At 36.1% G+C, this 27,658-nt stretch overlaps 1 protein-coding gene across 3 annotated transcripts in view; it reads left to right on the forward strand.

Moving 5' to 3' along the window:
- The window catches only part of BOD1L1 (biorientation of chromosomes in cell division 1 like 1), a 34,960-nt gene extending 8,702 nt beyond the window's left edge, over positions 1–26,258 (forward strand). The window contains exons 10-25 of one of the 3 annotated variants that reach the window (XM_084285559.1): positions 557–6,698; positions 7,618–7,685; positions 8,880–8,949; positions 11,469–11,515; positions 12,551–12,638; positions 13,725–13,804; positions 14,434–14,518; positions 15,498–15,574; positions 16,225–16,300; positions 16,381–16,415; positions 18,112–18,151; positions 21,090–21,124; positions 21,240–21,324; positions 21,771–21,924; positions 23,555–23,698; positions 24,886–26,258. In XM_084285559.1, the coding sequence (XP_084141685.1) occupies positions 557–6,698; positions 7,618–7,685; positions 8,880–8,949; positions 11,469–11,515; positions 12,551–12,638; positions 13,725–13,804; positions 14,434–14,518; positions 15,498–15,574; positions 16,225–16,300; positions 16,381–16,415; positions 18,112–18,151; positions 21,090–21,124; positions 21,240–21,324; positions 21,771–21,924; positions 23,555–23,698; positions 24,886–24,994 (7,335 nt within the window). In that variant the 3' untranslated portion in view covers positions 24,995–26,258. The remainder of the gene's footprint in view (positions 1–556; positions 6,699–7,617; positions 7,686–8,879; positions 8,950–11,468; positions 11,516–12,550; positions 12,639–13,724; positions 13,805–14,433; positions 14,519–15,497; positions 15,575–16,224; positions 16,301–16,380; positions 16,416–18,111; positions 18,152–21,089; positions 21,125–21,239; positions 21,325–21,770; positions 21,925–23,554; positions 23,699–24,885) is intronic. The other 2 variants (XM_084285560.1, XM_084285561.1) reach the window with 2 other exon arrangements.
- The last annotated feature ends 1,400 nt before the right edge of the window (positions 26,259–27,658 follow it).

Below are 27,658 nucleotides of genomic sequence, written 5' to 3' on the forward strand. Positions count from 1 at the left end.
CTTGAGGAGTTTGATCTATATAAATTTATCCTTGGGAACTTATAGAGAAACTAAATATAGTCTGAATAGTACAGAAAAGACAGCTTTTAGGTTGAGAGGTTTTTATCAACAATGTTATTACCAAAAAAGTGATAGCTGGAAGTCAAGCTGGCAATCTAAAACTATCTTTTGTGGGTTTTTATTTTTTATTTAAACAGCATAATGGCTGTTTGAAATAAATTATGGAACATTTGAAAGGGTTAATATTTTGAAAGGGTTTTAAATTGTCCATTTAAAAGTCTATTTAAATTGTTTTAGAAAGAAAGGTTACTTTATAAAGAAGTGATATTCAAAGTCAAGCAGACCATTAACTTCTGTTTCTTTTGGCTTTCCCACAATGGCAATCAGTGGAAATAAATACGACAAATATCCTTTTCTTGCCAACAATATTTTAAATTAATTTTTATTACAGAAAGTGGGTCCCCTGCTCTATTGCTCTTATGGATAGTTTGTCTTCTAGAATTCTGTCAGGCATATAGTGGAGGAACTGTGTAACATGTTTAAATTTCTTTTACAGACTTGTGAAAAAAATTCTTCAAAAGAATTAAAGCATAATCATGGGAAAAGTGAAATCTCTAAACCGCTTAGAAGACTTTCAGAATCAGTGCATTCAACTGAGGAAAGCAAAAATGATTCTAAAGTGGAAAAGGAACACAAAAGAAAAACCTCTACCTCTCTTCAGGCTGAAGGAACCCAGCAGGACAGTGAAACGAGGGATCCAAAAAAACTGGATAGAGCAGAAGTTAATACCGAAGAACCACAAAAGCAGAAAACCACATTTAAAAATGAAAAGCACCCCAAAAAAGATAGTGACGCAGAAATTCAACATACAAGAAATTCTGCCAGAAAAGAAGCCAAGTCTTACAGAGATAAAAATGAAAAGGAAATAACCGCTGTAGAAGATAAAATTTCTTTAAAGCACAAACATAAAGGAGACAATGCTCATAAGTCAGGTGAAGATGTTGAACTCCATTCTTCTGAGAGAGGTTTGAAAGGTGAGGATGGTGCTCAGAAACATAATCAACAAATAAAGGTTTCCGCAGATGACAAACCTGAAAGAAAAAGTAAACACCGAAGTGAGCGGAAAATATCAGTGACTGGAAAAGATGGAAAAAATATTTCTGAACACACTTTAAAAACTGAAGAGTTGCTGCGTAAGGAAAATAAAAAAGACAAGCATCTCTCAACAGAAAAATCAAGAGCAGAATACAAGTCCAAAAGGTCACTGAGTGATTCTAGGCCACAGAAGGATTCCCTAAGTGCCTCAAAGCAACTTTCTTCTGCATCACAAAAAAGGAGTGAAAGTTACTCAGAAGATAAGCATGAAATAAAATCAACTAATTCTGAATGTAATTTGAAACAAGAAGATGGTGTTCATAAAGACAGACGAAGATCTAAGAGCCTTGTAGAAGACAAATCATTGTTAAAGTCTAAGTCAAAGAGTCATAATAAACAACTCAAAGCATCTGAAACTGAATTACAGGAAAATTTAGCAAAACAAGAGACTAGTCAGAAACAGGACAAAGAAAAGAGCATGGAAGAGAATGATTCAGATAAGCAACACAAATCCAAGAATGAAAAAGTTTTTGAGGAGAGTGGTGCTGATACTGAAAATGAAAGTGGCATACAGTCAACTCAGGGATCACAAAAAGACTTCAGTCACAGAGTTAAGTTACATTCTGGAGAAAGAGGATCTGTTAAAGAGAAATGTAGAGGTGATAAAGATTTAAGTAACTCCAAACTAGAAAGAAGGTTCTCTGTTGAAGGTCACAAAAGCAGAAGCTTAAAGCACAGCAACAAGGAAATAAAGAAGAAGGAAGAGTGTGTCAAATCGGAGGATAAAGATATTAAAGAAGTGGACAGTGGGCATGAAAAGGTGTTGGGCATCACAGTAGCAATGGATAAAAAACAAAGTAAAAAGATACCCTGTGAAAACAGAAAAGGCAGTGTATCAAACCAAGATTTGTTGGGAGAGGAAAAGCAGTCAGCTGGCACAACTGTAAGTAGCCATACTCCAGCCCCTCAGAAGTCAAGTGTGAATACTGATGGTGTGTATTCTGGTCATGAGGGAGAGATGATGGAACTTGACGTGGAAGAAGCAAAAGTACAAGAAGCATCTAAAATTGAAGGAAAAAGCATTCTAAATTCACTCCAAGCTGCAGATGCGAAGTGCACAGCAAAAGAAAAAATTGCGCTCTCTGTTTCAAGTAAGGAGTTAAAACACAATATGGCAGATCTTGGAGCTTGTGAACCACAGTTTCTGGCTGCAGTTGAAAAAACTGTTAAACAAGATATCCCTAATAAGCAAGATGGTGCCTTAGACGCTTTGTCCAAACAAGTTTCCAAGGATCAAGGACCCAATAAACAAGGAGCTTATAAAATGAGTGCTGTGCGTGAAACAAGTCGTAGAATCTCACTGAATGCTCACAGTAAAGATGAAACTTCAGAAGACAGCAGAAAACCAAAGAATTTTAAAACTGTGATAAATTCTAATTCAGATAATGTTTCTTCAGCAGGTAATTCTTCCAGAGAAGATGCTGCTGATGCAAAGTCCATGGATATTGATATCTCAGATTTTACAGATTCCTTGGGTAGTATGTCTAAAGAGGAATGCCATAATTCAGATGGGACTTCTTTGTCTGAAGATGCTTTCATTTTGAAGAATGATGCAGCACAGGTTGTATACATGGAACAACAAGATAGCGCAACGCTGAGTTCTGTCATGAAAGATGGTGATGGCAACAACACTATGACAAACAGTAGAGAAAAGGACAACGAGGCACCACAGCCTGATGAGCAGGCAATGGAAGACAGTACAACTGGCTTACCTATTAAAGAAGGTTATGACAAATCAGCAAAGTTAAAAAGCACTCAAAGAAGAGAGTTGAAAACAAAAGAGGAAAGCTCGGTGACTGACGTGACTGAAGACTGTGGAGGCGTAAAAACAAAAGGACATCTCCTAAAAAAAATAAAAAGAAAAGAAAGAGAGTGTTTGCAAACAGACCATTCCACAAAGGGAGAGAGGAGCACAATGAGGGATAATGCGAAAAAGAATGAGGTGCATGATGCTGATGACATGATACAATCTTCCTCTGTGTTAGTGCCTAAAAGAGTTCCTGAAGAAACAGTCAAAGGTTCTGTTGTAGCCACTAGGCAAGAAGGGAATGGTGTGATTGGCATGGAAGATAAAAATGAAAGCAATGCAGTAGGTACCAGTGCAGGAAGCAGCAAACTTAGTTTGTTGTACAGCAGCCTGCAAACAACTCCAGCCACTGTGATAGGAACTAGCACAGAAAAGATTGAGAGCACTGTAATGGCCACTAGTACAGGAGAAGAACGAACTGAGAGTGCATCACATTCTGAAAAGGAAAGTGATGCTACAACCACTTGCGCAGAAGAAGAAAGTGAGGTGGCGTTAATCTGCACAAGCATAGAAGCTGATGAAGGTTTCACAACGGGTGTGTGGGTAAAAAGTAGTGAGAGAGGCAGTTTCATCACGGGAGCAGATATCGGTGAGTGTACAGTTGCAGCAGCAGAAGAAGGCGGTGGCAGTGTCGTCACTGAAGGGTTAGCAGAAAGTGAAAGTTTCCTAACAAGTACAAAAGAAGAAAATGGTGACTGTACCATGGTTGATGCAGAAGAAAGTGGTAAGGATTCAGTCAATGCAAGTGGAGCAGAAATTGAAGATAGTGTGAATAGTGCTGGGACAGAAGAAAAAGATGATGCTGTGACTAGTGCGGGCTCTGAAGAGAAGCGAAAGACCTCACCTTGTAGAGATGCAAGCAAATTAGAAAGTTCTGTGTCCTGCTTAGGTGAAGTGGAGAGTGATGGCGCTGTAACTAGTGCAGGGACAGAAACAGGTGAAGGATCAACAAGTGGTGACAGTTCAGCAGAATTCAGGGGCAGTAAGAGAGCTGGCCGAGTAAAAGAACACGAAGGTACTGTGACTTGCACAGGTGCAGAAGAAAGAGGTCGTAACTTCATTATGTGCTCAGTGACTGGTACAGATGCCCAAGGAGAAAGCACTGTAAGTGGGGCATGTATTGCAGTGGTCACAAATAATGAGGCTACCACTGGAACTAATGGTGACAAATCTGAGGATACTATAAATGGTGAAAGCACAGTGACCAGCACAGGCATAACTCCAGAAGATGATGCTGAAATTTCAGTAGTCTGCACTGGACTGGAGGACAGCAATGAAGGGTGTGTGGTTTCTTTAGATGCTGAAAAATGTGAAAGTCTAATGGATAGCACAAGAACAAAAGAGGAAGCCAGTATCGCTATGGTTAGCATTGGTTCATGTGATGATGAAGGTTTTGTGACTAGTACAGGCTCAAAAGAAGAGGATGAAGAAGATGAGGGTATTGTGACCAGTACTGGAAGAGGAAATGAAGAAATTGAGCATGCTTCTCCTTGCACAGGAATGGAAGGTGAAAATGCGCTGATCTGTATAGGTGCAGAAGAAGGTGAAAGTTCCATTATCTGCATAGTTACCGAACAAATGGAAGCTGAGTCAGGAGTGGCTGGCACAAATGTAAATAAGCTTATGGTTGACAGCGTGACGGGTGCCGAGAAAGAAGCTAGTCATGGCACAACCAGCAAAAATGCCAAAGGAATTGTTGAAAGTAGTGTAACCAGTGCAAGTGCTGCTGATGAGGGTGCCATGGCTGCACATACAGGAAAACATCAAGGTACTCTCATTCCTATGGATGCTGAAGAGTGTGAGGGCCCCATGACTAGTGCTATGGCACTGCAGGATAAGGGTCAGCCTGGTGCTGAAGAAGGACATGAGAACGCCAATACTTCTTTTGGTAGCAGAGAACCTGATGGCTCCATAAGTAGTGCCATTCCAAAGGAAGATGACAACTCTCTTATTTCTCCTGACAGAGAGGAAAAAGTTAAAGGTGATATTATCTCCACCAGTACAGTGGAAGAAAGTGATGCTCCCTTACATTCAGCCATGGATGCTGAGGAAGGTCCGCTTGCTGTTACAAGAGCAAATGAAAGTGGGCAAAGCTCTATGGTCTTAGCAGACACCGAAGACACAGAGGTGCCCATGCCCAGTACAGCTACAGAATTTAAAGAGAGTGTGCATGCTTCTAGCAGCAAGCAGGAGAAAGATGAGTGCACGATGATTTCCACTAGTATCGTGGAAGAATTTGAGGCTCCTATGTCAAGTGCCACTATTGAATACGATGGTGAGCTCCCCTCTGTGAAAACAGAAGAAATAAGTGAGAATACTATGGTTTCTATAGATATGGAAGTATATGATGTTCCCATGCCCAGTGCATCCAGTGTGGGAGGAGATGATGATGAAAGTCAACCAACTGCTAGCAGTAAAGAAGAAAAGGATGAGTGTGCTATGATCTCCACAAGTGTTGTAGAAGAACAAGTAATCCTAATGTCAGGTGAGGTCACAGAAGAGGCAGTTCAGCATGTCTCAGACACGGAATCAAAAAATGAAACAGTAATGATCTCCACAAGTACAGCAGAATGTTTTGAAGCTCCTATGTCTAGTGTAGCTGTGCAAGATGAAAATAAACTCACTGCTTCAGAAACAGAAGGGAGATACGAAGCTGCTATGATCACGACAAGTATGACAGAAGAATGTGAGATAGTCCTGATCAGTGCAGCACCACAAGCTGAAAGTCAGCTTCTTGTGGCAGAAGGAGATGAAGAGACCATTCTCTCTCCAAATGCATCAGAGGAATGCAAGATCGTGGAGACCACTGCAACTGTAGATGAAGGGTTTGGACTAGCTGCTTTCAATACAGATGCAAAGAGCGAAGGTTCTGTGATTTTTGTGGGAGAATGTGGAGCTCCTGTGCTGAGGGTTGCCACCAACAGTGAAGATCAACATGCTGCTTCAAGTATGGGAGATAAAGAGGAAGGGGCAGTGATCACTCTAAGCACAATGGAAGAATGTGATAGTCTCTTCACTTTTGCAGTCATAGAAGAAAGTCAACTTGCTGCTGAGAGTACAGAAGAAAAAGACAAAAGTGAGGACATCTTTAATACTGCTAACCAAATTGAATGCATCCTATCAACCACAGGCCCAGAAAACAGCAATAATTCTTTGCTTGTCATTGGTAGAGAGAATGAGGCCCCTGAGAGTATTGTGCAGGAAGAATCAGCAGCATCTCAGACTGCTGTAGACAGTGAAGTCACAGAAACGGATGAAAATTCGGTGAACCTCATGAGTGTAGATGAAGCTCTTTGTGTGGAGATTAGTACAGAGACTGCTGTGAGTGCAAGTCCTTCCTCAGAGGCAAATGAGGATGACGAGCAAGCTGAAGATGTATTGCAGGCAGATGATACATCAGAACTCTCTTGTATGATTTCAGAAGCAGCAGTAGAGCGTGAAACTCTACAGAATGTAAACTGTAAATTTAACTCAAACTTGCTTTTAGAAAGCGACTTTTCTGAAAGGACTCCACTGCCTAGGCCACAGGCTCTTTCCTTAGTTTCTGCAAGTGAAGTAACTGTAAATAATGACCACGGTGAAGTGACTGTAGAAGCAGAATTAGGGGAAAAAAAGAACCTGCCTGTGTTGCATGTGGAAGAACTACATGGCAGTGATAACAAATTGAACTTGGTCAAAATAGATGATATTGGAATTGAAGTTACTTTTCAGAAAAGTAATACAACATTTAATTCAGGTGAGGATTTGTGTGCTTTTTTCCTCTCTTGAGTTTATAGTTGTCATTAATAAATGCTGAATTACTAGTAACTTCTGTTCAAATATACCAGACTTCTGTGTAGTTTGCAAAACTCTATTATCTTTAAGAATTGGTGGCAAATACTTTAAGCATGTGATTCTGAGAGCGTTGGTGTGACTGAACAAAAAATAGTGCAGAAAGATAAAATGTATTGAGTTATGATCTAAGTTATGATGATGTTTGCAAGGGATAATTATCATGGAGCTACAAATAGGTTTTGTTACTAGCATGTTCTGAAATTCAGGAGTACTTTTATAGGAAAGAGAATGTATTTCATTTAGACATATGTTCAACATTCTAAGAATGGTAACTTACTGAGTTTTGAAGATTGAGCGACTATTCTTAGTCATAACTGCAGATTTTCTCAGGGTAGTTTCTTAATGGTAATACTTCAATTCATTCTCTTATGCTGAATTTTGTCTTGTCTCTACACTAATAGACTTGAAATTATCCTCTTTCGTGTTTCTGGAGGAGTTAGTGATCCTAAATAAGGAGTAGTTTGTATTTAATACAAAGGTAACTTGCTGTTTGGAATTTTGTGAGAAAATCTGTTGATGTTTTCAAAGGAAAAGCAAGAAAAGCTGAAGTCTGAAGTCCATAAATAAGCTGTGGTAAATCCTGGTAACTTCTATTCTGCAATCTTTTTGTATTTAAGGAAAAACAGAGAAGTACTTGTGTTCTTGCAGATGTCAAGGTTTCTTTTAAGCTGGTTTGCTACAGACAGGCAACTATTGTTTCCATTGCCTACAGGAGGGGGTTGAATTCATGTGCTGGTTCATGAGGGATAGCATCCTACTGTAGCATGAGGTAACTATGGCATAATGTAATTAATAATTTTAACGTATTTGTATTTCATTAGGCAATAATGCAGCTTTACCAAAGTTGGCAGAAGAAGTCGAACTTGAAACTAACTTGAAAACTGAAGAGGTATGTGTTTTTTGTTGTTTTTTTTTTGGCCGTTTCTTGTATGACTACATAAATTTTCTAGGGTTTCCTTACTAAATATTTGATTTCTGTGCAGCAAGGATTGCATTTGAACCTCAAAACATTTAGAAGGTCACTTTTTTGGAATATTTAGCTGCTCTTCTAAGCAGTTGGCATATAAATTGTGTGATGTCCATGTTACTCTGTGGTAGAACCAATTCCCTTCCTCAGCCGTATTCCTTCCATGACAGTGACATCCGAGTTTGCGTTTCCTTCAGAACTAGTTATACTGTATGTTGTTGTTTCTGATATTACTTGTAAAGTATTCATGTATACCTTGTAAAGTATTCATATATGCCTTAACACTCACAGGTGGCAGTCAATTAGTGTTTTAAAATAGTAAGCATACAGTGCTGTTCATTTTATTGTATCCCTTGGTTCAGAGCATGGCTCAGAGACTTGCAAGCATTTCTGGAAAGGCCACCAGGCACAGGGCAGACAAGTTAAGTGTTTCTGAGCAATGGTTTCAATGCATTGAAATGCACTTTGTGAAAATCCACATCAGCTTCAGTCTGGTGGGATTTACAGAGTTGAGTTCAGTACCGCCTGCTGTACTGTTTACCAGTGTAAGATGGTGGTCCTACAGGCAGTATGGTTATGTTCACATGACAGTGTACCTGAGTTTACAGTGTTGGGATCTGACTGCATGCTGCATAAGTGTACTTACCCATGCATTTGTAATATACAGCTGATCTGCAGCTTTTATTAAAAAAAAAAAAAAAAAAAAAAAAAAAGAAACAAAGAAAACAGGCATGAGTTGGAAAACGTTCACTCAACTTGGTTAGATATGTATTTTTCTGTATATGTGTGTATGTTTTTGGAGTACTTGTCATGACCAGAGCTCCTTTTGGAATAAGAATTTGCACCTTCCTGAGATTTCTTTTGGGATCTCCTTGTTAAACTAATCCATTCTTATAATACCATTGTTAACTCTAATGTCAAGCTCATGGCACCGCAGTGTTCAACAGTAATGTAACTGAGCTCTGGCAGTGTCTCCTATTAATATTTGTACTGCTGTCTTAGCTATTGAAGGCTTATCAGTCAAAAGGCAATAGTAATTACTACGTGAGGTAGGGGAGCAAAACAAAATTGTGCTGGATGCCTGTAATATTTTGTTTTCTCTGATTTTGCATTTAGCCGCAACAACCTGAAAGTCCAAGGAGTGAAGAAGTATGTGTGGATCTTCATGTTAAAGAGCTACAAAAAGGTGATGTTTATGCTGATAGTACATTACTTTTCATACTGGTTTGATTATTACTCATAAGGGGAATTTTGTAGATTTGATATAGACTTTGTCTAGAGGTCTTGAAGCAAAGCCTGTGGAAATCGTCACTAAATGCTTCTTAGGAGCTCATGTGGCTTTGCATTTGGTTTACAGGAGAGAGCGGGAGGATCAGCCTTTTCTTCCAATATAATACATTAAAAGAAAGGTGGAAAGCACTTAAAGTTTAAAAAAAAATTAAAAAAAAATGTGGATTTCAATAGAATGTTAGCACTCAATAAATAAAATAATGTTTGATGCTCAGGAACAGAAACTTCCGCAACGAGTGGCTTTCTTTCTGAAATTAGAACAACCTTGTTTCTGGTGTCATGACAGCCCCTTGGGGATATGATGTCAATTAAGTAATGTATGACTAAGCCACGGAGAGTTTACAGAAAGTTAAAAAATATATATATATATATATATATATATATATATATATATAATAATGGGAATTTTTTTAGTCTGTTTTGCCTTCCATCAGATTAAAACGTTTCTGGCTAACCACTGAAATCTATCCATCCACTAAAATTTGAATAGTATTCATAAGTAGGTAGTCACCTAGCTAGAAATCTCAGTCAACTCTAGATCTGTGCTCAGTAATTCCTTTTCAATGTATTAAATTAGTCTTAAATGCAGGGGGAAAAAAAATCCCTCATTCCTAGAAACACATTTTCAAATGTGTTGCAGTTGTTTGGCTTTCCTATTAAAGCAGAAACACACCCCAACTTTGTTCCCATCCTGATGGATTGCATGCTCCAGATGCTTTACAAAGATGTTTACAACACTACCAGATGAGAGTTAATCTTCAGTTAATGGAGTAACAAGCAAAACTAAAATGAATTCCAGGAGGTACCAGTGATATTGCTGTATAGAGTCCAGAGAGGTTAAAGATGCATTTCCTCTTATGGAAATTGCAGCTGAAAGCATAAACTGAAAGGGTGCTCTATAAAGCTTACTTGTATATGCATAAAAATTTACCATAAAAATTTGCCTTGTGAAGCCTTAGATTCCTTTTTATTCTTGGGGTAGGTCAAATTCATATACCTGCTTTAATGGTGTAGTGTATTCATCCAGGTATTAAGAGACATGCTCAACTCACAAGAAAGAAAGTGTAAATCCCAAGAATGGCTTAGAAGAATGTGGTCTTCAGGACACCAGATCTGTGCCACTTCACATCACGCAGTCACCCAGACAGACACTACTTAAATTTTAAAATGTGCACATTGAACTGGCTGCAATAATCTTGTTCCATGTAAAATGTTTAACACAAATCCATTTGTTGTGTAAATCATGTTGGATATGACACACACTGAAGAAAGAATAATGCTTTGTAGCTCTTGGTAGAGATTTTTTTTGCTTTTTCCCCACACACACAATAATCTCTCTTTTATGTATATATATATATACATATAGCTCAACGTACGTAAAAGGAAGTTGTTTAAAAGACAAATGTGTGTCCTGTCATCAGTATGAACAGCAGACACAGTAGTTTAGTAGTCCAAGCTTCCTTGGAATGTAAACAAATCATTGCTGTTTGAGTGGGTAGGATCTAGCTCTTCATTTGACACTGCTTTAAAAATTGGAAGATATTGTGCAACTAAACAGTATAGCTGTGCATAAATTGTTCCTAAAACTTACAGGTTTAAGAAATCAGCTACAAACTGTATAGAGTTTTATGTAAAAATGGCTTTATTGGATCGTGAGTTTATGTTCTAGCTGAAAGAAAAGCTGGCTGGAAAGTGTTAGCAGCTTTTTAAAATAAAAATACTAATTCATTTGCCTATGTGAATCAGATATAAAGGTGGTTCTTTTTTTGGTTTTTTTTTGAACCCTCTCACAGAGCAGCTTTTTTTTTTTTCTCTACTTATATCTATATGAAGTGACTTTGAAAGGTATGGAATTTTTCCAAATTGCGAAGGACTCATTAGTTTCCATAATACGTAATTATTTTCCACATTTTTGTGATATGTAAGGTTTGGCTCTGGAGTACAGCACAGTCTAGCAATCAAACAGCTTCCGTATGTGCGCTGTCTCACTGCTACAATTGTGCAGACTTTAGTTCTCTGCCAAGCCTGATGTTACAGCTTAGTTTTCAGCATAGCTTACTTCATCCCATGATGTAGCATCTAGGTCTGCGATGTTGGTGACTGACTCATTCAAATGTCAGAAGTGTATTTGCGACTTCAAGGTTCCTGTATGTTTCACAGAACACAGCCTCGTGAATGCCTGTATTTTAGTCTTAACATGATTCTCATCTATCTATGCTTTAGAAATCCATTTGCTTTATTTTTGTTTGGTGATATACTGTTAAAGGGTAAGGTGCTTGGGTAAATGGTATTTTCAACACTGAAAGCAAGTTATATAGTGTCACGTATTTATTTAGAGCCCTTTCAGAGAGGTGAAATAGAAGATATGAAGATATTTTGCTGCTAAACTTTTTTCTATTTTTTTATTATTTTTAGTAGATTTGCAGCAGAGGAATATTGCTACAGGAAGAGAAACTATTCATGTAAGTTTTTTTGTTTTGTTTTGTTTTAAAAAAGTTTACTATCAGTTTATGCTGCTTTCTTCTTGCTTGCATTACTTCTATTTACATTAAAACTTCTATTTACATTAAATATTCTCTAAACAAAAATATTATTTCTTGTATATGCAGAGCCTATATATGTGTATATATGGAGACTGTGCAGCTGTGTAGGTTGATGCCTCATTACTCTTTTGAATTTACAATTAAATAAATCTTTTATTGTTGTTTAACGTTTTACGGATATTTCAAGAGTGTTCTTAACTGTTAGAAGGTAGAAGCTTGTTCCTCTTCTTGAGAAAAGAGGGCAAAATAGGGATTATAGTGGGGCCTTTGATTGGGACTAGAAAGCTGCTCTTTTAGTGCAGTCCACTGTGATCTCACAAGAACGTGGAACCTGTAATTATAATAAGGATAATTGAGAAGATTTTGAAGTGTTTCTTATGGAGCAGTAGCAAGACAGTTTACATAGGTGACAGGTTAAAAAATGTGTCTATAGTTTCTTGAACTTGAATATTCAACTTTTTTTTTAAACTTTGTAATATATTATATATAGTAATATATATAAAACATATTATTATACTATATATAATATATATATATTACGATGTTGTTTGATCATGTTTTGGTTCTAATGAGATACGGATTTTGTTTCTGCTTGTTGGAGAGTGTCCTTCGTTCAAATCCAAATATATTTTGAGTATATTGCTATGATACATTGCTTTTAAAACACATAGTAGGATGCCTAATTAAAACTAAGCATTTTTTTAATTAAAAGGATCGATTAAAAAATGTGCAAATACTGCAAGCCAGAAGTGCTTTCATAATAGTAGTAACATTCTTTGTGCTGTAGAAAGAGACAGGTTTTGTAATTCCACTACTTACCATGTTAATGGATATTGTATTTAAAAGTAGTGAATAGGAATAACTGTATCCCTTCTATGTTTATAAACTTTATGGGAGAGGAAAAAAGATGGAAAAGAAGGTAAAGAGTTGTCTTTCTTTGTATTTTATGCATAGGTGGAAAACATGGATACCAAGATAACTGAAGAACATAGATCTAAAGGAATACAATGTAAATCTTCAGGAACAGTAGATAAAGGAAAATGTAAGTGATACAGAAATGCACAAATATGTGTAAAGCTTTTCTGTTGCAAAATAAAGTCCTGCTGTGATCAGGCCATAAAATTCTCTCTTGAAGGAAAGACTGGAATGGGGAATTACAAAATCCAAAAAAAATACATCTTTCCAAAACAGCTCAACATATTTGAAATAGCTTCATATACTTTAAAATAATAGGGTAGCAAATTCAGTAGTATACAGAAGAGTATTGTAGCTTTTTTGATCATAGGGGAACAAACTTTCTTTAATCTATAAAATAATTGCTGACTTTATCCTTAAACAAAAAAAAAATGGAAGGAAAATAAAGCTAAGGAGAGCTGATCATCAAGGAAATACCTGGCCATTCAATGGACATTGTTTCTTTCTGTTAGACTGGGAAAACCAAAGTTCTAGAGTAACCTTTTTGTGTGTCTAGAAGCAAAAGTTGAGAAGGAAATTAGTCCATTGAACGGCATAAATATTTCTAAGCTAATACATTTGTTCAGCCATTTTGTTGACATAATAATGAGATGATAATAGCTATTTAATGAGACAGTAATAGCTATTTAAACTCTGCCTTCAACTGAAGCAAAAACTTACTTCAAAAAAAGCTTACTAAATTTTTTTGATTTTTTTTTTTGCAACAAAACAATAAAAAAAGGTACATTAGGCTAACTAATTATGTCATTTCTTTGATAACTGTTTTCTTTCTGCTTTTAAGAACGTTGATTTGATGAAGGAAGCAATTTGAAGCCAGGCAGTATTTATGATAGTGTCCCACGTTTCATTAACAGATTTCTCTGGTTGGATTGAAGTTATGGTTGATGTTTAATTTTTTGATATGGTATCAGTAAAATTTCAATTTTGAGCTCATACTTCAAAAAAATAAGAAACATGGAATTCTTTGTTGTAATTATTTTGTGTTCCTGTTCAAAGAGAGATCAGCATAACTTCCTGTTCATAGTTCTGTAAATAAGATGCTGCTTTTTAATATTATTCCAATAGCACTAATGGTATTGCTGGTGTAAAAGCAACATCAAAATCTGACAAATACTTTTTTTTTTTAATGCTTGAACTGTTGTTTGTTTTTCAGGCAACGAGCCGATTGCTCAGGATGTGAGAAAAGATGATGAACAAAGTCAGTGTTCTGAAACAAAACCTATTAACACCAAGGTATTTTCAAGAACACTTTTTAATGTTCTGTAATTGTAATGTAAATAAGACTTAAGTCTAAGTTTTTATTTCTATAGCAGTTTACTTTAGGAGGTATTTCCATTATTAAATGATAATTAATTTTGCATTGTGTTGAACGCAAAATGAATATAGAATACTAATTCTATATTCTTTCATGGGGTCAACTGAAAAAAAAAATTGCAGAGGTTTCTGTTGTTGTACACAGTGTAGTGACCAAATATTTTTGATCTGTGATGAAACAATTTGCCCAATAGTTAAGAACTTAGGATCCCATGGAGCACTGTGGGAGGCCAGCTCTCCAGTCAGTTCAGCATCTTTATGTTTGTACTGATCTGAGATCAGCAAGTCCTTGACCCAAGTCCTGTATTTGCACAAATCCCCTCCAGGTCAGAATAGGAACTTAAGGAAAAACGGGTGTTCATTGTAAGAGTACATACAGAATATTTTGGATTATCTTGCCCATTGATTTTAATGAAGGCTCTCAGCATCAACATTTTTAAGAGATTACAAAATAGCTGGTTTTTTTTTGTTTATTTTTAAATCCAGGTAACTGACAATTTCTTTAATTTGTAGTAAGTTGCTTTTTTCTTTGTTTCAAAACAATGCAGGAAGTTACTTCAGGTGATACAGCAGAAGTGTCCAAAGAAATTGATGCAACGCATACACTTCCTAGAAATGCTGTGGAAGTAAAAGGTAATGAAAATACAGTCTTTGCAATTTAACCCATACTGAATGCTACTTTCATCTGAATGATTCTGGGAGCAATGAGAAATTCAGTCCCAGTCAAATACTTGCATATAGAACAGAAAGCAACTAGAGAATATTAGTGCTATCAAATACTACATTATTCTCAGTTCTTTTAATGGTGAGTGCAGATCTCATGTTCCTGGTGATGATAGCCTGACCCAGATAAGGAGTTACAGGGATATTGCGCATCCACTTCAGTATACAGCCTGACTAGGGAAGCCAATTGCAAATACATAGTTGGACAGGGGGAACAGCATGTTCAGAACATGTGAAAAGAATAGCTTCTTCCAACTCTAACCAAAAGTAAGTAAGGGTTTATTGGGGCGGGGGGGGTGGAACACGTTCACAATCAAAAACAGTCCTGTCTGTTTACAAAGAAAAAACAACAAGGAAAGAGCTTACAAGCTACACTGTTGTAATTGACACATTAAATAACGCTTTTTAAAAAAGTAATAAAAATAGTGTGTCCACAGGGCTAATAGTGACTTTGATGTAACTAGAGTCTGCCTTTGTGTGAATGATGTACCTTTCCTAATACCAGTTTGAGCTAATAGTTTTGTCTCTCCAGTGAGCATGTTTTAAAAAAAAATCTGAAGCTGTTTTTGCAGGGAGCTTATATCCTCACTATGCTGTATACAGCTTCCAATTTCATGGGATGTGGAAGAAAATTATACAGTGGTTTGTTGAACTTTTTTCACCTTAAATTAAAAGTCACTTCTAACTCATCTAGTGTTAGGGAAGCATTTTGGCAGTTCAACATATTGTTGCTTCAAGGCAAAGTGTTGATTTCCAATGAGTGTTGATAGGGAAGCTGAATTTGGGGCAACGGAATGCTTTTAGTCCAGAGACTGGCTTGTACCTTTTTCTTTGTCTAACAAAACAAAAATGCACAGTTTCTCTTTTTTTTTTCCTGTGTGTTTGTGAGAAGATGAATCCAGCATCGAGCAGGAAATGTCTGAAAAGATGAAGCAGGGTCTAGAATCAAATGAAAATTCTGTAGAGGTGAGTGGTGTTATTCGTGATAACTAATTGGGATAATATAGGTTCACGCTGAAAACAAGTACTTCGCATTTTGCTGACAGCAATATTAAAATTTTCACCAACTTCACCAACACCATAAATAGCTGTGAAAAGAAAACAGGACACCTCTAGACTGAGGGATTGTACACTCCTTTCTTGTAAATGGAAGAGTCTGTTGCTAGAGGTTTTCAGCCTGTATTTATTACTTGTAGATGTCCTTCATAGTTTAAACTTAAAAGTTTTTGTTTTTTTAACTAAAGACCCTCTGTATATAGGTATATAAAGGTGTGTGTGTTTATATACATATATATATATATATATGTATGTATGTATGTATAGGTTTATAAAGAACTTTACCAACCTGTATACTGGGATAATTAGGACTGTTAAATACCACTTCCTTACAGCCACAGAAAATTTAATACAATCAGGAGTTGTCTTGTTTCCTTTCAGCTATGGATTTTATAAACAGCAGCATCTCTTACAGAACCTGCCTCGCCTATATTTTTAAACAGACAAGCTTTACTTCTGCAGCTAGCACATTGTGTTAGCAGCAGTCTTTATATTATATTGATCAAATGCTGAATGTCAGTTACAGTAACTAAAATACTTTTGTCCTTTATTTTTCATAGGAAAATCAGCCTGTCATAGTGAAACGGAAAAGAGGAAGGCCTCGTAAATACCCTCTTGAAGCTGCGCAGCCTGGTGGTAAGTAATTCATAACACCTGTGTGGGAAAATAATGAAAATAGTAATGTTCAAGTTCTGAATTCATATTTCTTCCCTCAGGTGGGGAGTCAAAAGCTGATATGAGCAGTGGGAATGTAAGTGCCTTTATTTTGTTTGGGTGCATTTAAACATATTAGCTCAAGAACCATTATTCTGTTTAATAGTTAATGGTATTTCAGAAACATTTTATGGAAAACTTGATAATTGATTTCAGTCTAAGCATACAAAAACTATGAAAAGTATATCCTGATATAACTGAGTTTGGTAAGCAAAATATACTTTTATGTCTGAACATGTTAAATAACAGGATTAAACAGTACAACGTAAATAATATAAATGTTACACTGTCTAGCAGTATACTTGTGCATGTGATCAGAACTTCATCCTGCTTACATGCCTTTTGATTTGTGCTGAGGGTTATTTTGGCCTAAAGAAAACTTCAGTTTTTCTTCTCTACATGAGCCTGTTTTAATAATAGCATATATTAACTATTAATATCTTAAAGTATTGTGCAATCCAGTTGTGTTATCTACATTACAATGTGTACAGTAAACTCAGAATACAGAGACGTGCTGATAGTAATCTAAGAGCTCCTGAAACATTAGTCTACTAAAGCTCAGCAATATCTTGATTTCTTGACCCACATGACGTGCAGCCACTGCCAACTTTTCTGTTCAAAGTGTTTCTGCAGTCCAGTTGGATTACAGCACAGGGTAGTAATGGATTGAGGATAGAAATATTGCTTGGAAAGAGATGATTAAAAAAACATAAATAAAATAAAAAAATAAAAATTAACACTTAGTGAAGCTGGTGTGTTCTGCCTGCTTGCCTGGTGAGGCAGGAACTGGGATGGTTGTCAGAAGTTTGGGGAATTTAGCAGGTGTTCTCATCTCTGCTTGTCCTGTCCATGCAGTGTTTCAGGCAGCCCTTTCAGGGTCCTGTCCCTTTTACAGGCCTGGTAAAACTTTGTTTCAAAATTATAGTAAATCTTGTTCCTAATCATTATTTTTCAATATCAATTTAATGAAAAGTAATTTGAAGTGTTGTTTTGATTTCAAATGAGAATTAAAACTAATTTTAAATCCCCTCTGGGATATATATACCCTAGCATATTCAGTACTGGAACTGAGTTGTCTTGTTCTAGTTCAACCGTTGAACTGTCTTGCACCTCCAGGTGATGACCTATAGATGTGTCAGTCAGTTACAGGCTGGCTGCAGGAGGAACAGCTACTTGCCATCCATTTGAGATAATGGTTCTGTAAAGTGAATAACTGGCTTTGCAAGGCAGTTTTTCCAAGGTTGCATTGAGAATCTGTTGCTACTTCAAAGATGGTATAGACATCTTAGTGTAGTCATGTAACAGTGAAAGCAACTGGATTTTGTTGACATTCATCATAGGAGATTATGTAATTTTATATAGCTTTTTCTGTGTTCTGAGTAAATACAAAATTCTGGTGACTACAACTTGCAAATCTGTGTGTGATTACATAAAGTGACTGCACTAAACTTTTCTATGTATCATTGAGAATTAAGTTTTCATAAATATATTTCACTGTAATGACTTCCAGTGTAAATTACCACATCTGGTTACTGAAACTACTGTCATTTCATTTGTTTGTGGGCAATTAGGTACAAACTTTCTGCATATTGGTTAGAATGTTTGTGTTTTCTGGATTTGCAGTTATGTTTTACTAATGAATGGAAATTTCTATGTTTATGTAATACAAACCTGGATTTTCCTGTTTTTGTGTGTGTGTTTTTTGTGTGTTGTTTGTTTGTTATAAATTCTAGCTGCAGCCTCCAGCAAGTAAAGGGAAAAGTCCTCAAACAGGTAAGCAAATCATAGAAGAAATGCAAGGGGGTGCTCAAGACCATCAAATGGGTCCTTCTTAAACATCATCTCTCGCAGTCAGTATTATCAACTTGTGAAAATACCTGAGTAAACAGGACAGTGAAGACTTATCCCTAATTCCTACTGAGGCTTTAATTTAAGAAAAGAACAGCATGTCGAGAATTAATTTCAGCAGTGCACCTACAGCTTCAAGTGTTGAGTAATGCATTGCTGAATATTACCCAAGCATTTGTGTGTGGCACATGGTGCTGTTTCTACTTATTTTCTATCATACAATGAATATCAAAATAAGTTTTCACATTAACTGTTTTAGAATGCTTGTAGGAAAAAAAAAAAAAAAAGAAGTTACGTTCAGTTAATTACATTATCTGTCAATAAGAGTCTGAAAAGGTCAGTGGCAGCTTGAAGGAGTACTTCTTTTCCTTTTCTTAAAAAAAAAAAAGTAAACATTTTCTAAGATGATCACTTAACTTTACTTGGTAATATGCTTCTAGTGTTTCAAACTAAAGTCAAATATAAAGTGAGATATTTTTATATTTCCCTTCCCTATTCAAACACCTGCAATGTAAGAAGTAAAATGTTGCAGTTTTTCTGAATATTTTTAATAATTTATTCATGAAGCAGATAATCAAAAAAAAGTTTGTAGACAAATACAAACATTCATGCAAGAAACCTGAGAAAGCAGATCTTCAAAACAAACCTTCAGGACTTTCCAAAAGCCTAGGTTTCTACAGAGACATTAATCTTGCTGCACTGTACATATGGACTATTTCCTATTTTCACTGCATTTCTTAAATGTCAGCTTTAATCCATATGCTTCGGAATTGTCTCTGGAGGGCTAGCTGGTGTGTGGTACTTGGTTTCTGTCAACTGCAAAAAGAACAGACAAGAATGTGAGAAAGGTGTAAAACTACATTTTGGCTTGCTTTTTATTAAAAAGGACAGACACTTGGACTGTGTACTTAAAACTTAATTTAGTGTGTTAAGTAACATTTTGTTTTTGAGGTAAAAGGCTGTTGATGTCACAGGCAATATAAAGTGTATGAAGTGGATGAAATATCTTGTGAAACTTTTCATCATATGTTAGCATTCACGTGAGGATTGGAAAACCTTTGGCAGGGAAAGGAAAACAGTGGAATCCCTTTGTGCAGTCCATTTAGTCTGGTAATTTTGGGATGTTCTGTACAAGGTTTTGCGACAGAGATGGATTCGTGGGAAGCAGAGAAGTCGTTTTCAGTCAGGACAACTCGTACAGTTGGAGACAACTGGTTTCTGAACGCAACGTCCTTCCTTAGTGTGCTTTTCCTCTGTACATGCTCAGCAGCAGAAAAGCTTCTCTGGAAAACTCTTCTTGAATAAGGAGAAGTAACTGATGCTGAACTTGAAACTAAAATTATTTTGCACTAATTAATGCTTGCTGCTGTAAAGTTGGTAGGATTTTTTGTTATTGCTAATCATTTTTATACTTACTTTGAGGTAAAAGTACCACATTTTGTCACCCTAAAGGGAAGATTGTTTCTTTTTTTTTTTTTTAAAAAGAGCGTCTTGTAGTTAAATGAAATCTTCTTCAATCACGAAATATTTTGCTGTAAACTTGCCAAAACTTACCAGAATTTTAAATATCTGTCTTCAGTACACAACAGAATTACAAAATAATTACAAAATGTTTTTTATATATTAGACTTAGTTTATGTAAAACAGTTAATGCAGTGGAGAGTCCTATGTTTTATTATGCTTCTTCATCAAATAGTTACACATCTTTGCAATTCATTTTGTTTGCTTCTGTGTAAAAGCTTTTCCTCATAACTTTAACAGCACAACTCAAAAAAAAAAAAAATTGTGTGAATTTTAGAATATGTTTCTGCTTTGAGATCTGGTTTTGATCCTGAGTTGACATTCTTCTGTTCTTACGCATCTGGTCTAATTAGTGATGGATTTAGAGTTTGTGGTCTCTTTTTTTTTTTTTTTTAAGCTTTCTTGGAGGAAAAAAAAGGCAATTTTATGGCATTAAAAAAAAGGTATAAAAACATGCTTTTGTTTAGGCTGCTACTCTCCTTCCACAGCTGTGGATTTTTACCCATGCAGTATTGCAGATAATTCCATTTGGCAAACCTCAAAATTCATAAAATTATTTTTCTTACCACAGAGTTAGAGTAGAAGCAGTAGCCATATACCATAGAGAGAGGGCAGATTGGGACAACACAGTTCATAGGGTTTGTAAATGTATTTTAACATGCACAAGCCAGTCTGTAAGAAGCACTGAGTTGAAAAGCTGGGCCACTTCAACAGAGGAGGTCACCTAATTTGTTTGCTAGCTATTAGGTATTATATATACAGGTTTTCAGTGTTGCCTTTTTGAGCTACAGCCATCTTGGTGCTTCACCATGGGTGTAGTTGAGCACTAGAACAAGGTTGCCCAGAGGGACTATATATGTAGTCTGTGGTCTTAGAGACTTTCAGAATTGCATTGAACAAGATCTTGAGCAGTAAGATCAGGTTTTCAGTTTAGCTGTGCGTTGAACAGGAGGCTGGACTAGATGACCTCCAGAGGCCCCTTCCATGCTAAATTTTTCTGTGGTGCTGTAACTGATTGACAGTAATTAAAAGGGATAAGTAACTTCAGTTTTTCCATTAAAATTAAAAAAAAAAAAAAAAGCATATGCAACAAAGTAATAAATATAGTATCAGTCTTATAAAAGCCTTACTGCTTAAAAAAAAAATATTAATAAATCATTGTCCCAGTCTGTGTATAACAAAATACAACAAAGCCAAGCCAAATTCTAATTTAGAGACTTTAAATGTTTTCTGACATCGTGTTGTTTAAGCAAAGTTGACAGAGTTCAAAAGAAGTTTGTGGTTTTTAACTGAGTAGCAAAAGATTTGAAGTTCAGGATTCAGTTTTGTTCTTTCTTTTTAGGTACAGACTTATCAAATAAGAAAGAAACAACAAATGTAAGTGCAAGCATTTTAATTTTGTAAGTCTGTAAGCAGTATGTAATGAAAAATGTCTGTCTTCTATTTAAATTAAATTGTTCTTGCCTTACTTGATTGTATTTTATTTCTTCAGGAAGATGAAGCTGGGAAAGCAGATATGACTGTGCGTAAAAGAGGGAGAAAGCCCAGGCGTTCTCTGGTTCAGTCAGAGGAAACTGGTAAAAACATGAAACCATGCTATTCCTAACAGAATGAGGAGATATTACTGTGCTTTTCTGTATACTGATAGCAACAAGATAAGCTTTATTCAATTTTCCTTTCTTGAGGAAAAATCATTGAGTTACAGCTAGTGTAAATATTATGTAAATATGTGTAAATTGCTGTAATCTCATGTCAAAATTGCTACATCCCAGATGCTTCTATAAAGCCTCATGAATTTTCTATGAATTCTGGCTATGAGCTGCATAAGTAAACTGTTGTGAATGTGTTAGCAAGATTAAGTCAAACAAGTGTGAATTAAAAATGTTGAAGCATAAAGGAAATGGAAAAATACTTACTTAAAATGGGATTTGTGAATAGAATACCTTTTCTAAACTAAGTGTCCATATCCTTTTGGAGGGCTTTTGGAAAATTATAGCACATGTGTAAAATTTTACATGGGCAGAAACGCTGGAGCCAGAAAGAAAACGTCGAAAATTAACATCTTCTGAAGAGGAAGTAAGAGAGCAGGAGGAAGGGGAGGAAGAAGAGGAGGAGGAAGATGATGAAATGCATTCTGGGTCCACAACTAGACCAGCCACAAGATTAGAGGCTCAAAGGTAACTGTAGAGACACTGATAGCAGATTCTTGTTTCTACATTGTTCTCAGTTGTAGATTTTGTTTTTGTTTTTTAATTGATTTGAACTTACCAAATAATTCCATATCTAATTCCAGTGCCATTTCTCTAGGGATGTAGATACAAAAGGGGAGGTTTCATAGTAAGGGGAAAGAGCCTCTTGTTTCTTCTGATAATGAAGAATGGAAAGTCTTATTTGGAAGTGGAGTCAGGTCTTAGTATGGCAGAGGGTAGCTCTCATTCTAATAGTGAATAACAAATCAGGAGGGGCAAGGTTTTTTGCCTTGATTCAGTGTTACTAGGAGACAAGAAACTATTAGGGCCACAAAAGACACACTTGAATTTGCTAGATGAGAACTGATCCTGCTGGCAATCTTCGTCCTAGGGATGTCTCAGAAGATGTGTCTGAAAGCACTTAACTCCAAAAGGTAAAAAGGGACCTCTGATATGAATCTGCCATTTTTACTGTTTGGTATTCAGAGTTGAACAAGGCAGAAATACATTTTTCAATGTCCATTTCTATTTCCAAATGTGACCCAAGTTAAATACATGAATCAGCAGTACTGTAGGACTTAATTTATCTGTTAGCGATCTCCAAGCTCGGGAAAATAATCTTACTGCAAAAGATTGGTGTACCAAGAATGCTTTCAAGAAGTCATTCTTTAGTATATGTACCTTTCTGTTGGCAAACTTAATTATATAGAGGTCATCCTCTTGACTTTGCTTTGTGGAATCATAGAAGCATGCCAGTTTTGGGAAGTTCTAATCTGCATAGATACCTTCCAGAACAAATTGGATTCCAGGCATTGTTTTGTGCTCATGGTGAGATTTCTGTAAATCCACCAGATTTATGTCTTTCCCGAGTATTTTGTATTAGGTGTTAGCCTTTGGGGCTTACTTGAAGCACTGTTCACAGAGTAAACTCCCTTGAATTTATAATTTTAGGTAGTAGTTACGTGGTCTTTTCTTTTTTAATATAAACCTGTGAAGATTACTGCTTTGCAAGCAACAGTTCTGTTGTGGTAAAGGTAAAAGGACTTATTTTTATCTCACTTAACAGTTAACTCTAAAATTGTAATAAATGTTTAGATATCAGTGTTTTCATTTTGATTGCTTTTGGAAACACTTTCCTTTAATTTATCGATATTTTTGTTATTTCAGTAACCACCTTTTCGTGTTTTGAACTGATGGGTATCAAGGCTAATATGAGTTCTTTCTCTACACTGGATAAGATAATTACCTTTCCTTTCACAGCTTGTTCCCCTTGCTTCTTTTATTGTTATGCTGGTACTCAAAGATTTTTTTTTCGTACATGGGCATTTATGTACCAGAATTACTGTAGATTTGAAACTAGGGTTTTTTACTTGGTTATTTGTTAAATATTGTCAGTAAAGCAGTCTTTTTGATTCTATGTTTTGGTACAAAAGTACATGTCTCTGGTTGGTACTTTGTCTCAAATCATGCAAATGTTTTTTCAGTTTCTTTCAACAATTTTGATTTACTTGTTGCAAATGCTGTGCGGTCTTAATTTTCCACACTTGGAATGCAAGAAGAAAGTGACTTGGTAAAAGTATTTTGTTATATATACATTCATCATTCTTTTGTATTACAGAAAGCAGCCCAGCAAGCCAACCACACGTGCAACTTCTAAAGGCAGCAGTCCAAGTTCAGTTTCTCCCAGAAAACAACAGAAGCTAGCAGTGAAAAAAAGATCTCCAAGTGATACAAAAATTACTAAATCTCCTCCATTGACACAGTAAGTATGAAAGTTAAAGCCACTTTAGTTTGGGTATTCACTATATCGATCCTTTCTTTGTATGTAACATACTGGTTCAAAATCTGAACTGCAGTCTTAATGTTGCTCAGTTCTGGTCTTTTGTTTTATATAAAAGCTTTCAAAGGATTTTTTATTCTGTTTACATTTTTCCTTTTTTCTTCCTTTCTTTAACATTTGCAAGACTAGATCTTGTGTGTGTGTGTGTGTGTCCTTGGAAACCTCTTGGGAGAATTTGAATATGCTGTTAAGCAATATTTTAACTTGAGCTCTGGTTCTTTCCTGAATGGGGTGGGGGAGAGGGGAGGGCAGCTGTAGTTCAGGTTAAAGCAACATGCTATGTCATGGATCTAAAACTTTGAAGATATTTCTAAGAACAACTGGTAAGAAAGAAGAAACTTTGAGGCCTTATACCAAGTTCTGAAAATACTTCCCTTTCCCTCCTTCCCTGGTGCACTTTTTTTGAAGTTGAGATCACTGTGTACAATCCAAAGGGAGCAACAAACATTGCTATTCATCTTGTAGTTTACCTGTAAAACAGGCTATATGCCAAATACATTCAATTGTCTTCCACTATGAAGCGTATGAGTTATGTTTTCAAACCAAACATCAAGAACAGTGGCAGATGTGTATCATGCACTGATAGGTGTCGCAGTTCACCTGATGGTTATGAATGGCCAAGAGTTTAAGCTGCACTTATAATTGGTTGCCGCTGAAATATGGTGGGCTTATATATAGATGCTTCAACAGAGATAAGGATACGTGGTGTCAGCCCTTTATTCCCTATTGTGTATGCAAGGCTTGAGCCATTATTACTATTCTTCTATCTTTGTGAGATGGTAGCAGATAGTGTAGTTTGTTATATATTCTGTTGTAATCCACCAGTCAGTCCAAAAGAGAAGAGGAAGGAGCCCTAGATTCTCCATTTGGAGCACTCTCCAACATATAGAACTAGTATGCAGTACCCTGCTAAGATGTGATGGGATTGTGCAGGGACTCCCTCGGGTCTGTGCAACTAAAACTGTAATGTTATATTAGTAAGCTTTTAAACAATATATCCTGATAATTCATCAGAGATGGGCAGTTAAGTTCTGTCCAGGATTGTGCCTGACCACCCTTCTTGTTTTTCAGGTCCTACCATTGCTAAAATAATTATGATGTTTTTTTAGGTTAAAGGTGCAGTCTACCAAGCGTAAAAGGGAAGGCAGCCCAACAGCAGTACGGAGAAAAGGCCAGCAGAAAACAGAGGAGACACCGGTAAAGAAAGCTAAACGATAATCTTTACCAACTAGTACTCTTTGTGGAAGAGTCAAAAGGAAGAGAAAAAAATCTGTGCTTCTATTTTTTTTAAAGCAAAGGGATTTGCACGTGCTTGTTTCAGAGCTCTAAGTTAATCGATGCAGTACTTCTAAGTTACATTTTAAACAGCTTTATAAACTATTGTTTATACAGAATATTATGTACATTTATTTCAGATGAAAAATAAGTTTACTTTGTATCTGAATGAAAAACAAAGTAGTTATATATTTTATCACTGACTTGGAAAGTTGGGGATACCCAATGTGACATGCTAATGCAGATGCTTCCAACCCACGAGGCACCCTTGGCCTACTAATACACTTTGTACATAAACTTGTAAAAATAGGTTGTATTTTACTCTGTGTATGAATCTAATCAATGATGGACATTTTATTTATTATATGGAAAGCATTGGTCTGTAAACTTTAGTATATACCTTAGGTTTTTTTAATTATATATTTTACATTCTATGCAGATGTCAGTAGGAAACTTTCCCTCCACTCTACTGGGGTTGTCTAAAACCTGAAGTTCTCTAAAATATGCTCAGACAGTTGGTAAAGTATTTTTCTCGCATGCATTGAAGTAGTTTAGCATAGTGAAAGGGGCTTGGCTCCTTTCGGTTCACATTTGTGACAAAGTATAAAACTTAAAATGTAATCTTACTGGATTATATTTTCACTCGTGAATTTACTATCAACCTCAAGAAATAAATTGTACTAGGTTACATTTATTCAGTCAGCCAGCTCTACCCTGAAACGAAACAAATTGTTTTATTTTGCAAGTAAACACCTGTTCTTTCAGTATTTGTCTCTTTTAACAAGGAAGAACCCATTGAAATCAAATGTCACTTCTCCTAACGATAGAGCTTCAGCATTTTATGTTACGTTTTATACACAGGTATTAAAAATAGAACCTGGTATTATTGCCAGAATCTTTTTTTAATGTATATTAACTCTGGTAAGAGCAAATGTTCAAGTGAAGTTGTATATAAAGTTAAACTTTTCTTATGATCAAATGTGTCTCTTGTAATGATGTGATGAGTTGCCAAACAATCTGAGATTATTTTAAGTGTTCTGTTCATATTCTGGTTTATAATTACAAAGGATTCTGGGGGGTTGGAATTTTCCTTTATTTTTTTTCTCTTTTGTGGGTTGTTTTTTTTTGAACTTGTTGTAAGGCAGATGTTTCCGTCAGATATTCTGCTTGGTTTCTTACTGAGATTTTTATATAAAATTATAAAATGTTTGCCAAAAACCTGAGTTGCCATATTTTATTATCTTTTAATCACATCACTTTGAAAACTTGTTTTTGCGAATATGTTTGGTTGGAGCCATGTCTGTAAGTAATGCTGTACCTGATTGGTGTCCTACAGGTAGGACCTTCAGGTAGGGACAGTTTACCAGGCCTAGTACACTATAGAGGCAGGTGCACATTTTTTTTTTTTTTTTTTTTTTACTTTTTTTCCCCAAAGCAAACTTGAGTCTGAAATACAAAACCCCTCTGCTCTGAAAGTTAACTTCTTTTGATCTCCACCTCAACTCTGCTGAAATATATACCTTGCTAACATATTACTAATATATCCCTGTACATGACTAACAGTGATGTATACATTAATGTATGCTAAGTGTAATGTATACCCACTTCTTCACAGGAGTTGAATGTCTTCCTTTTCTTCCCTTTTCCCCCTGCAGCATACATAAATTAAAGTTGTAGGCTTCTTCTCAGCCTTCATTCTGTATGTCTAAACAAGCTGAGCTGTTTGTAATCTTTTTTTTTTTTTTTTTTTTCCTCTTTTTTCCGATCAGTTCTTTCTAGGCTTTTGATCATAGCTGGAGTTCTCTGTATCTCTTCCTGATATTGTTTCCTTACACCTGAATTCAGCAGTGAGGCTGCTCGTGAGGTTCCTAGCAAACCTCCCACTACACTGAATGTCTGCTGCTCGCTCTCTCTCTGCTGGTAATACTTCTGCCACAATGCAGGTTACATTTGCCTTTTTCACAAGCACATCTGTTCTTGTGGCTTATGGGTATGAAGCTCCTGCTTAAAAGTGTCAGAGCCTCTTGACTGTCTTTTGCCTGACAGAGCAAGAGAATCTGAGCAGAGAAATACAACCTTGAAGATCAATGACAGCCTTTCAGGGCTAACCTAGAAGCTTTCTTACTGTCCTTCCCCACACTATATATTTAGGTCAATATTTAGGAAAATCCTCTCGTCTGTGGAGTATATCTTTGATCATTCATTACATTATTTCATAGTCTGAAGGCATTAAAGGAGTTCTCTTCCTGCAAGAGGGCTGCTTTTACTTAATCTCTAGAGGAGGAAGAAAGTGCAAATTCCCCCAACTATTTTAACTTTGGCAAACTCCACTTGCTTCATGATGGACTGCTGGCTAGCTGTCGGTATCTCTTCTTTTTTTTTTTTTTTTAGTGCAAGCTACTTAAAAGTTCTTTACATCTCTCTACTGCCTTAAACCTAAAATGTTATGGATTCACCTACTATATAGTTTTTTAATCACTTGTGTAGATTTGGGGTGGAATTAGTTTGCTTGTTTTAACCACCTAAAGGATCATCAGTAAAAGGTCAGTTGCAGTTGTCATTTTTTGATAGGGTTTGGCAAGCTAGTAACTCTTGCAGCTGGTGACA

Source organism: Netta rufina (assembly GCF_964035555.1).
Source record: "Netta rufina genome assembly, chromosome: 4".
NCBI lineage: Eukaryota > Metazoa > Chordata > Aves > Anseriformes > Anatidae > Netta > Netta rufina.